At 35.6% G+C, this 12,540-nt stretch overlaps 1 protein-coding gene across 2 annotated transcripts in view; it reads right to left on the bottom strand.

Annotated features, from left to right (window-relative positions):
* Nucleotides 1-12,540, bottom strand: part of mgat5b (alpha-1,6-mannosylglycoprotein 6-beta-N-acetylglucosaminyltransferase B) — a 166,411-nt gene that overhangs the window by 60,628 nt on the left and 93,243 nt on the right. For both annotated transcript variants that reach the window (XM_089128869.1, XM_089128868.1), the window contains exon 8: nt 4,565-4,734. In XM_089128869.1, coding sequence (XP_088984995.1) covers nt 4,565-4,734 — 170 coding nt within the window. The remainder of the gene's footprint in view (nt 1-4,564; nt 4,735-12,540) is intronic.

Below are 12,540 nucleotides of genomic sequence, written 5' to 3'. Positions count from 1 at the left end.
TGTCACATTATCATACTCGAGAAAAAGCGAGATAATTGCCCTATTTAGAATTTATTCAGTACAGAAAAAAGAAATAAAACCATGCTTAATTTACCTAAAAATAATATATATATATATATATATATATATATATATATATATATTAATATTTAATTAATACATATATTTTAAATGTACTAAATTATAAAATCATTACAAATATATTTACATGCATGACAAGTTTTAATAGAAATAATATTAAAGTATATTTTACTTTATTATATTAGTTTGTAAGTTTGGCAACATGTTTTGTTTTTGAGATATGAATTGTTCTCGCATGCCCAAAATAGTCATCATACATACAGTATGGTCGTCGAGTGACCTGATATTAGTTAAAAGGGTATTTGGCATCGCATTGCATAATAAACTCTTTTGAAATCACTTATGAGTCTTGTGAAGGTCTATTTTCGTTAGGATGCTGCCTCAGAAGGCTTACTGGGTTTTGGAACGCAGCCTGTGATATTTTGGTTCCTACTGTATATGGCTCAGGTCCCAGCTAAGTAAATCCAAGATATGAGGAACCATTTATTTAAATAATACTAATAATAACTCAATCGAGTGAATCTGAGCAGAGAAATGTCTTGAGCAACAGAGAAATACATGCAGTTTCTTAAAATGACTCAACTAGAATGTAAAGACTTTGTAAAGCGCGTAAGTTTTGGCTCTCACATACTATAGATGTTTTGTGATTTCAATGGCCAGTTTATAGACACATCAGATTACAATAAAGGACTTATTTTTTTCCTCCTCATGAAAAGACTATTGAAATTGCTTTTCATCCGACTTCAAAGCAGCACATTGAAGTCTGACAGAGATTCGGATCAGCAGGAGCAGAAACTCCAGCAGCCTCACATGCTCTGACAAAACAGATTAAAGAAGAATGTCTTCAAGTTCAACAAAAACTGTAACTGAAGGCAATTTTCACACGTTTCAGGTTTGACAGTTAGCGAGATTGGCAAAAACCAAACGCTGAACTTTAGGAGGTGAAGTGAGGATGGCAAATCTTTCAAAGGATTGATGGAACTGTCTGTTGCACTGAGAATGGCAGACACTTGTGTGAAGGCCTTTCGCATGATCCGCATCAAGATGGTTCGATGCATTCAACTGTAGAGCAAACCATCAATTACAACATTACCTCCAGCGTCATGTTTTCAGGCAACATGGCATTTAAACAATTTCCACTTTGACCCTACGAAGCCCTGTCAATGATCACACGAAAATGTTCACGTCTTGGAATGACATGCACCATTTTACACCATTGGATTTTTTATTCATTTTTAATCTTGGATCCAACGTATCGTGACAACAGTGGTGGGCGTTCTACTTCATTACTGTTCTCGAGTACATTTTTCAAGTATCTGTGTTGTCAGTGCTGTTTTATTTCGTAAAATGTTATTCCAAAGCATAATATCGTATTTTCTACTCCGCTACATTCCGATAAACATGGCGTTCCTTGTTATTTCGACCTAAATATATCGCCACCCTATTATGAGATAGGATAGCGATGTCTTGAACGAATAGACTCTTTCCAGTGAACCTGCTGAAATGGTTCACATACAGTATAACACATAGCAATTTATTCTCAAATTGGACTGATACAATTGAAACTGTTCTTGACTCAAAAAATCACTGATTCAATGACCCGGTGAAAAGAACAGGAATATCGAATGTACGTGTGACTGATGGTGCAGAAAATAAGTAACTAATGAATTTTAGTACTGTTTTTTTTTTTTGCCATTGAAATCATATTTAGTTCATGACTGTCTTAATCCACTTTGCTTAAATGTGTTGGTGTGCAATGTTAGACCTTACCAGGATTTTTTAAATAAAATTCTGGCAACACTGTTGCCAGTGAGTTACTGTTAATTGTACAGTTCTTTACTGTAATCTACAGTAAGTTACTGTAAAACTGCACTAAATTAAAACTCAAGTTAACTAATTTCACTTGCAGAAACTGATTGCCTTAAATTAGCCAACTCTCATTTAAATGTATCAACTAAAATTTGTAATACACTAATAATGTGAAAAAAAATAATAATTTGAACTTATTTCATTTGATAACACACACACACAAAATACTTATACATAAAAAAATACCACTGGATCAGCAACTACACAATCACCGCTTGTTAAATAAAGCAACTCAGTGCATATCTTCAATGTTTCTAGATCTACTCCTGGACTGAAGCACAGGCTCTAATGCTCTACTCTACTCTCACAGGCACAATGGTGACCCAAAAATGTTTATTGTTGCATGCTGGGAGTTTTATACTATCCTAGAACCCAGAATGCATTGCGATATGAAACCTTTGATTGTCACCATTGTTGAGATTCATATGCAGATTATTGATGTCTGTTTGTGTCTGAGTCAAGCAGTTCAAAATGTTTTAATGCACCATATGATAACTATATTCTTCAGAAGCCCTGATTACAGAATTATTGCTGAATATCATTTTAAAGAGTCACAGATATATGAAATACCGATACATTTAAAGCTTATAAATAAGCTAAATTAATGTCCATATATCTTCCCCCCTGCTGTAGCTCTTTCAAATCATATAAACAAGCATGTGTTCCTCCTCTTAAAATGTTAACACATTTTGCACCATGTGACGTATGTGTAACAGTAATGTTTACTTCTGTGTTTTAGTTTGGTTCTATTTTTTCCGTTAGCACGTGCATGTAAATGTATCGAACTCTGACCCCCAAACCGAGGTGTGTACTTCTGTGTACTGTTACACCCCTAATAATTCAAATAGTCATAATTGTTTTTTTTTCTAATGGAACAATGTGGCTTTTCACATTAACCAATAGTCCACAGAACAAAATAACAATGCATGGGTGTTGGGCAATGCATTTCATGTAGTTTCACATCTGTATGTTACATCAAAAGAAAAATAAATAAATAATACACCTATGCCAAGGAGAAGGTCAAACTAGTTGTTGTCCAGCATGAAACGTGACAGAAACAACTGTCATGATGCTTCAGTTTTCCGGCTAATTTAAATTCACTAGGATCATCCAGAGACAGTAAAGTTCAATGTTCGACATTACCTTTTTTTTTCTTCCAGCGATTTATCAAAGCCATCACCAGAACCTTTTTTTTTCAGTTGTGAGCTTGTTTACATGTGTACACGTTTACTGCATACACTCACAGCTTTCTTATCAACTATTTGACAAAGTCTGACTGATTACTTGCACACATTCAAGCAGGTGTCACTTCTTTTCAGCTCTAATAATCCTAGAGCATCCAAGGCAAATATAAATGAAGAGATTTAAAATCTCCCAGACATATTTCTCGTTAAACTCGAGCAAACACTGCCAGATTGCTCTGTGTGTGATGGAGGGAGCTGTCTATAGCGCTGAAATACACTCGTATGGCACTTTTCTATTACCAGTAGAAGCTCGACTCGCCTTGACTCGGCTCGCCTTTCGCTCCGTATTCCATTGCAGACAGTACCGCCACAAACAGTACCCGGTCGTCATAGCGACGCCTTTCATTCCTCGTTGCCCTATCAAGCTCTCGCTGGATTCTCTCTTCGGCAACCAAACCAAGGAAAGTCTGCCCCTCCTCGTTTGACCACTGCGTATATTTCCAAGTTGCCATAATAATAGTAGTAAGTTTAATAACTATCTCTGGCCAAACTATTTCCTAAAGGGTGGGGTTATGCTGGAGACAATGCTCAGACCAATCAGCAGTCTGCATTGTTTTCACCTCACATTTTAGTATCGCCGCAGCTTGATCAGAACCTCACCGGAGGTGATACAAAAAAAGTACCCGAAAACAGGTACAAATACAACTTTTACACAGTGAAAAACCCAACAAAGGCGAGTTGAGTGGATTCAAGCTGGTAACTCCAGTGTTAATTAACTCTTTTTTTAAACTAGTCTTTTTAATTAACTAGTTTATATGACTCCACATTCGAGAGTGTTAAATTAACACTGAAGCAGTGTTAAAGTTAATGAGATAATTAAGTGATTAATTGAGAGATGATTGACCAACATTGAAGACACCTGATGCTAAAGGTAAAAAAAATCACAATTTTATGTCACCATTATGGAGATCAGTGTTTGCTTCAGTTTGGCAGTTAACCCTTACGTTTTATAATTTTGATGGTCCACTTTAGACATTCTACAAACTATAAGTAACTTTGCAACTACATGTCATCTGTCATTGGAGTATTAGTAGACTGTCTGCTTAAAATCTGCTTACTCTTTATAGTGATGCTTCTCCAACAGACACTCATCTGACAACAAGAAATTTGAAAGTACGCCAACTTTTCCAACCAACCCTAAACCTACCCCTAAAAATCTATTAATACTTAACTAATGAGAGTTAGTTGGCATGTAGGTGTAAGTAATCGTTTATTTATCTGTGCAGGTCTCAATGTCACCATCAAAACACTGCAACTGAAGTGCATCTGCACAGGTTGTCAAATAATAAATAGTACCAAGGCTACGGGTTAGCTTATGCATATGAATGAGGTAACTTCTGGAGACTGAGCAGCATTCTCACATGACTCACCCCTGCAGTTCTTTGACTGAGAGTGAAATCTTCAGGTTATGTCCCAGAACATGTAGAGTGGTGAGGATGTCTGCCCATTGGACCATCTCTCCAAGCGGCCCACCTTTCAGCACTTTTGGACTGAACACATCACCGGATTCCTCTGTCAGAAAGCCCACATGCACCAGGATCTGAAAGAGGGAAGAGAGGCTATGTTCAGAATGAAAAATTTCTCATGCTACTATTTCTACAGAATTATAAAGCAATCAAAGCTAAAATAAGCCATTTTTTATCAGTGGGACATATGAACTGTAATGTAATGAAAATCAATTTTACTGGCAAAAAAAAGCTACATATCGAGATTAAAAAAAGAATAAACTTCCATAAAGCCCAAGTGCAAAACAATTAATTTGAGTAACTAACTTGCTAGCCTAAACTAATTAATTCCACCCAAACGTTCACATCTCTTACAATTCACCTTGCAATTGGGTCAGTTTGGTTTGGCACGTTACTATTAAGGATACATATCTACATAGTATAATATATATACCTTATATATATATATATATATATATATATATATATATATATATATATAATATAACCTTTTTAAATTACCATTTCAGAGATGTGTACCAAACGTTGGTTTATTTTTGTAATTTTTGCTTGTTTGTTTGTTTGTTTGTCATTTTTAAGGGATCTATTTCACTCATGAATGAACGTATGATATAGGAGATACAAGGCAGATGAAAGAGAACACATTAGGGCTTTTAAATTAAAACATGATCAAAGGATCTTTAGGATTTGGATACAACCTTTATTTCAAGTCTCCATACAAGGTTGAAAGCATTTGCCCTTGACTAAAAGACATCCGAATTCACTTATCAACTAATTAGCTTGTAAAATAAACCTACATAAGAGAGACTAAAAACATCCAGTTCTGTTTAGATTAGATCGTTGCTATTTTTTGTGTATTTGGGGAAACGTCTACTATAATGAGTGAATTATGGAGTGCCACAAGGATCTGTGTTAGGCCCTCTGCTATTTTCAATATACTGTTTCATACCGACACTTGGTAATATTATAAGAAAACGTGGACTTAGTTTCCACTATTATGCCTATGATACTCAGCAATATATCACATCATGACCAAATTAAATTGCATCCAAGTTGACAGAGTGAAAATATTTGATGACAAGTACTTTTCTTCCAAAAAAATTCGGATAACACTGAGATATGACTTATTGGACCAAAAACCTGAATCTCTTTGAATACAATTTGCATTTAGAAGGATGTCCTGTTCATCCTCTACAAATAAAGACCCGGGAGTTATATTAGACAACAACAACAGTCTGTCTAAAATCATACTTCATATGTTAAAAAAACAGTCTTTTCCACCTCAGAAACATTGCTAAGCCACAGAAAATGTCATCTGTTTAACAGAAAAGCTAGTTAATGCATTCATGACCACTAGACTAGATTACTGTATTGCATTACTATCTGGTTGTCCTGCATCCTCAATAAACAAGCTACAGTTAGTCCAAATTGCAGTTCTTACCAGGTCAAGAAAATCTGATCATACAACACTATTTTTATCATCTCTACATGGTTACCTATTAACTTCTATCAATTACAAAGTTACCACTGACCTATAAGGCGCTGAATGGTTTAGCCTGTATATTTAACTGATCTTCTATCACACTACAATGCATCACACTCTTTAAGGTGACAAAACTGTGGGCTAGTGAATGTGCTGTACTAGCCTGCGCGTTCAAACGAAATATTATTGTGAAATGACATTATTGGGAGATTACAGTGAAAACTGATATAGGTTTTACAAAGTAGATTGTTATACTGTTATAAACTGCATCAACTGGAATATTTTTGGATAAAATGAAGGTATTGTTGAGCTGTCATTTCTCTGCATTGATGAATATTCCCAACACATAAGACGTCTCACTGAATGTGAATACATGCAAAGTACACAGTCTTTCCCCTTAATGTTTAATTGATGGCGAGTCACGGACAGGTTTAATGGATCCGCACTAACCGGCAGCAGCCTGTAGCTGCATTTTGCTGCTCGCTTTCTTTCTCTTGAATTATTCTTATTTCTACCTGTCATTCACCCGTCTACACGCTAGTCTTGGCATGTATCTGGTTGAAATGTATAATTGCGGTTCATTAGTTTGTTTTTAAACAATAATGTCAGAGTTTTGAAAGACTCAGAAGCCTGTATTAATCAGAACAGCTAGTTATTATTTAGTCACATGGCTAAAAAACAGAATTTAGTGTCTGTAAGCAAAGATGGCAGCTTTTTTCATATTGCACTTTATTGAATGCCATTGAGATGAATGGATATGTTACCAAACAGCTCTTTCCAAAATTCTATACAGCTCACCTCACAGATGCGATGTGTGTAGAAAGACAATAGTGTATTTTTTTTAGCTTTAAGGGGAAATCAGTTCATTTACGGATAATTAGAATGGACTTCTATCTTCTTCTGGATGGTTTATTGGATGAATGTCACTAGATGTACCGTAGATGAGTAATGCGGCTCTCAAATATTTCACGGTATTTCAGAATGATTTATGAAGCTCTTTTCCAAGATTTATTTTGTTTGTTTGTGTCCATTTCAGAAGCATTGTTTGGGCATGGTGCAAATGTATGAAATAGTTGCATGGCCTCCTTTGAGATGCAGACAGACTGACACCTCTGAAATATTTGTGCGTAACATGCATTTTTTAGAATGTTGATATACTACAAATGACACTTAAAAAAAAAAAAAAAAGAAATGGCCTCGTAGTGTTTTAGCATAACAAACCCTCCCCACATTCTCAGAAGTCTATAATTTTCTCTATTACTTCATAATTAGGTGTTCAAGAACGAAGTGCTGAAAACCTATTGTATTTGTAAGGGTTTTTATTATTATTATTCTGCCGTAAAACGCATCGCGCAGCCAAAACCGTAAGGGCTGGAGACTTGTATGGAGATTATGAGCTTGATTGGCTCATAGGGGGCGCTATAGCAACCAAAAGTGTGAAACTGGCCATAACTCATAGACCGTAAGTCCCACATGGTGGCGCTACAACATTAAAAAAAAAAAAAAAACGTAAGTCCGATATACTTGACAATTGGTATGCAGTGTCTTGGTCCAAGGCCCCATGTATGTGTATGAGGACATTGGCGTATCTCAAAAAACATGGCTGCCATTGGCCAATGAGACAAGGTTAACGGAGACCGATCGGAATGAAACTCGATGGGCATGTTGGATTCATGGCCAAAGAGGTCTGTAAGAATTTTGAAAGAAATCGGCCACTAATTGGCGGTAACGAGTTTTACGCCTTCTGTAAACACGTGGTGTTGCGCACATCCCCACAAAATGCATATCATTTGATAGAACTCCTCACGCTGAACAACTCTGCCTCTAGAACCATTGCCGTCAATCAAATCGCTCATTAAATATTTACGAATATGTCAAATTTGCGAACTATAGTCCCTGTTTTTTTGCCCAATCAGAACCAGAACACTCTAGAACAATTCTCTGGAGTCTCTAGATCAATAATTATTGGAAAAAAGTTGCCATTTGGTTTGCTATAACAGGTTTATTTAGAAAAAGGGCGTGACAAAATTCCCCCAAAAGCCTGTAAATCCTGAAGGAAAACTCGGAACTTCATAAAAATTGATGAGAATATATATCCTAACATGGTCAGGAAGCATGGAAAGTTTAATGGAGATCGGACCATAGGTGGCGCTATAACCATCAAAAAGGTCTCATTTCTTGTTAGGTGTTCAAGCACGAAACTATGGTAAATCAAGCTAGATTCATGGTAAATCATAGTGGAACATGGTAAATAATAAAAATCACACTGAAATGTGGTGTATCAAGATAAATCATGCTATAACATGGTCTATTCCATCTATGATGTCAGTGGTTAAATGCTTGCTACATAAAACTTTTGTGATTAAAGGCCTTAAAGGCCTTAACTGCTTGAACACCGCTAAATGTTTCATGCAGCTTTAATATGTATTTGTCTGTGCATCAAATTAAAGACACAAATGACCTGTGTGTATTTAGGTTGGCTTGAAAAAGCATACTGATTTACTATTCAAGTTTCTTATTAAGTACCAGACAAGTTCTTCAGGGTAACATTTTAAAATACTTTTCCTTCATTATTGAATAACTACACAGGAACAAATGAGTACCACGCTATTACTATTACCTAACAAGAAATTGTCATATTGCGATTATTGCGGTCAATTTTGCGATTTCTTTATAATAAACAAATGGTTTCATGAGTCAACTTACTTGGTTCTCAAGGAAAATGCACACACAGATTAGTGATAATGCTAAAATGTATATTTCTCAACTCAACCTAGCAACAACAACTAAATGCAGTGTTTTTAAATTAAAAGGATATTTTTTTTACAAAATTACATAATGACATCTTTGCATTACTGCAAACTTGTTATTGTCTCAATAGTACAATAAGAACATTTGTATGCCCATGAACATACGATATTTTGAACATTCTGTCCAAAAAAAACTGTGAACTTTAAGCAGGACAATGACTGGTAGGCTAAATTTCACGATTTCAATTCAAATATTGTGATTTGATTCTGATCTTGATTCAATATCGATTCATTTGTATAAATATTAGGTACAGGAGATGTTAATTTTGTTGGCATGTTAATTTTTCATGTTTTTCCTGTAAACATTCACAGAGCCCTGTCAGCTGGCACTATCATTAAAGGTTAAAAATGACAACTCATATATATATATATATATATATATATATATATATATATATATATATATAACAATAAATAATGTTATTATAAGCTATAATAACAAAGTTGCAATATTCTAATGATATAAGTCAAAATCTAATAAATATTTAATATAGTGCACATATTTACCAAAATACTCATCTCTGCATACTGAACAAAATTATAAATGCAACACTTTTTTGCCCCATTTTTCATGAGCTGAACTCAAAGATTAAGACTTTTTCAATGTACACTCAAATATTGTTCACAAATCTGTCTAAGGCCCCGTTTATACGATGGGAAAACGCAGATATTTCTCAGCGTTTTGCTCTCTCATTTACACGAAAATGCCGTTTTTATCACTGAAAATTATTATTTCCAAAAACTCCGGGCAAAGTGGAGATTTCTGAAAACGCCGATTATGTGTTGCCGTGTGAACTGGGAGAAACGGCATTTTAGGTTCTCTCTTTAGGATTCTGGTTGGCTTGCATGGCTTTATCCTTCGGTTTGACATAGTTATGATAGCGCTCGATGGCGTATTCATGCGGGTGTGTGAACGATGTTATTTTTGAAAACGGAGAGGGGGAAAATATTCGTTTTGCTAAATACCCGGCTTTGTGTAAACGTGGCCTGAATCTGTGTTAGTGAGCACTTCTCCTTTGCCGAGATAATCCATCGACCTCACAGGTGTGGCATATCAAGATGCTGATTAGACAGCATAATTATTGCACAGGTGTGCCTTAGGCTAGCCACAATAAAAGGCCTCTCTAAAATGTGCATTTTTATCACACAGCACAATGCCACAGATGTCGCAAGTTTTGAGGGAGCGTGCAATTGGCATGCTGACTGCAGGAATGGCCACCAGAGCTGTTGCTCGTGAATTAAATGTTCATTTCTTTACCATAAGCCGTCTCCAAAGGTGTTTTAGAGAATTTGGCATTACTTGTGTTGGAAAATTCTGATTGTCCTATGTACATGTGAAAGAAGCGTGCATGTAAGTCTGTGCCAAACAGAAAAAAACTAGGTCATAGGGCACATGAGGACAGGGATGAGAGAGTGGAAAAGTACCCAAAAAACACTTGTAGCACAGATGCAGGTGTTGGGAGGCACTGGGAGAGAAACAGATTGTGTACAATGTAACAAGAAAAGCATACTAAAACAAGGAGCCCATTGTGTAAAAAGATACTAATACAGATGTCCATTTTTTTTAAAAGAAAAGATACGCATGAGCAAAGAAGGTTGTCCCAATTAAAAATAAAACGATGATACAGGTGTTTTTAATCTGGGAGGAGTAATAAGGAGGAGCAAAGAGAGAAAAGATAACAATTTGAGCGTTAATTGGGTACCACAAGGTATAAGAAATGAGTGCAGACCATTGTAAGATCAGATGACTGGCCAACATCTCACTTTGTTGAACCGCTCAATAAAGTTGCTTTTCTGTGACCCAAGACCTCGACTCTGAGCAATTTCTTCAAGATCTGAACCAAACTTTGATGATTTGAATTGGGACTGGAAATCTGCCACAACACATACAACCAGATTCACAAACACAGACCATGTGTAACCACACCAGCCACACCTGTACAGCAAATACAGTGTCATCAGCTCTCGAAACCATTACCAACTTACTCAAAACCTAAAACACAAGACCAAATTTTCAAACTATATTGAGAGAACACTAGCCTGGATGCCAGCCTTAACTCCGCCCACAACATTTTTTGGTTGGGAAGTTCGGTCTGGATTCGATCCATTGAGGAGTAATTATGATCAGACAAGAAAAGTTTGCGCCAATCAAATTGCCAGGGTGGGCTTTATAAGATGATGGACAGATGATCTGCAAGGATGTAATCATCACGTTATCAAAGAGCGCTTTAACTGATTTCCCTCAGAGATGACTGCAGCTGGAGAATTGAGATGTATAGATTCCGCTGTCGCGTCTGTTTTAAAATAAATCGACAGCGCATTCATTTTAATAGACAAACAGAGAACTGCAATCAAGGCATTTGTCGATCGGAAATATATTTTTGCCGTCCTTCCTACATGATTCGGCAAAAGTGTAACTTCAGCTGGCTCCGATTGTCACTCAGAAGATGGGATGTAATGAAAAGCCTGTGGTCGTTGTGGTTTCTCATGGAGGACCAAGTAAAAGAAGCAACACTCGCTATTTTACTTCTAAAATAAATAAGTTCTGTAGTTGACAATTGTGAAATGCAAAGTAGTTGCCTTACTGCATTGCTCTGATTGGTTGTAGGTCTACCAACTATCCAATTTTTTTCCTGGTTCAGTTAAGACACGCCTCATAATCAAAGCCCTATGAAGCAGTTTCAGACTCATATCCTCACTAGAATATGAGTATGATGAAGTCAGGATAAGAGAACACCTGAATCGTCTGGCAAAATCAAACAATTGCCTCAAAACCATTGCATCTGTGCTCAAAATCAAATCATCTCAGATCTTCACACAGTGAGCCAAAATAACACTACATATGATGAAAAAAAATTAAGATCACAGCATCCAAAGCACGCATTTAGTATATAGTAATGCAGTAAACAAATTTTGCAATTATATAAAAAAAGTGGTAACACTTTAGAATACGGTTCCTTCGTTAATGAATAACTACACAAGAACTAATGAGTAACACAATATTAACAATCTAGTAACTATTATTAACTAACAAGAAACTCTGATTAACGAACTAGTAAGTAATAGCGCACAGACAAAAGTGGTAGTTCACTATTAAGTAATCAATAACTACTATTTTTTCAATACTTCCCAGAGAACTACTGAAAAAGTTTATTAACAATCTAGTAACTACTATTAACTAAAATAAATTCTTATTAACGAATTAGTAAGTAATAGCTCACAGATGAAAGTGTTACTAGATACTTCTGGGGGAATTACTAATTATTTGGATTCGTATTATAAAGTGAAGATCATTTGGAACTAAATAGTAATTACTTTAAGTATTACTAAAGACATTTTCTAAAAGTGACTAAAGTTCACCAAAAAACTCAAACGTTTGCACAAATCATGACTAGATCATGTAGTAACACTTGAGTAATTACTAGTTAGTTCCAATGATCTTCACTTTATAATACGGATCCAAATAATTAGTAATTCCCACAGAAGTATCTAGTAACACTTTCATCTGTGAGCTATTACTTACTAATTTGTTAATAAGAGTTTATTTTAGTTAATAGTAGTTACTAGATTGTTAATAAACTTTTTCA

Source organism: Pimephales promelas, chromosome 3 (genome assembly GCF_988280905.1).
Source record: "Pimephales promelas chromosome 3, fPimPro1.hap1.1, whole genome shotgun sequence".
Classification (NCBI taxonomy): domain Eukaryota; kingdom Metazoa; phylum Chordata; class Actinopteri; order Cypriniformes; family Leuciscidae; genus Pimephales; species Pimephales promelas.
This window is presented reverse-complemented; position numbering and strand designations above follow the sequence as displayed.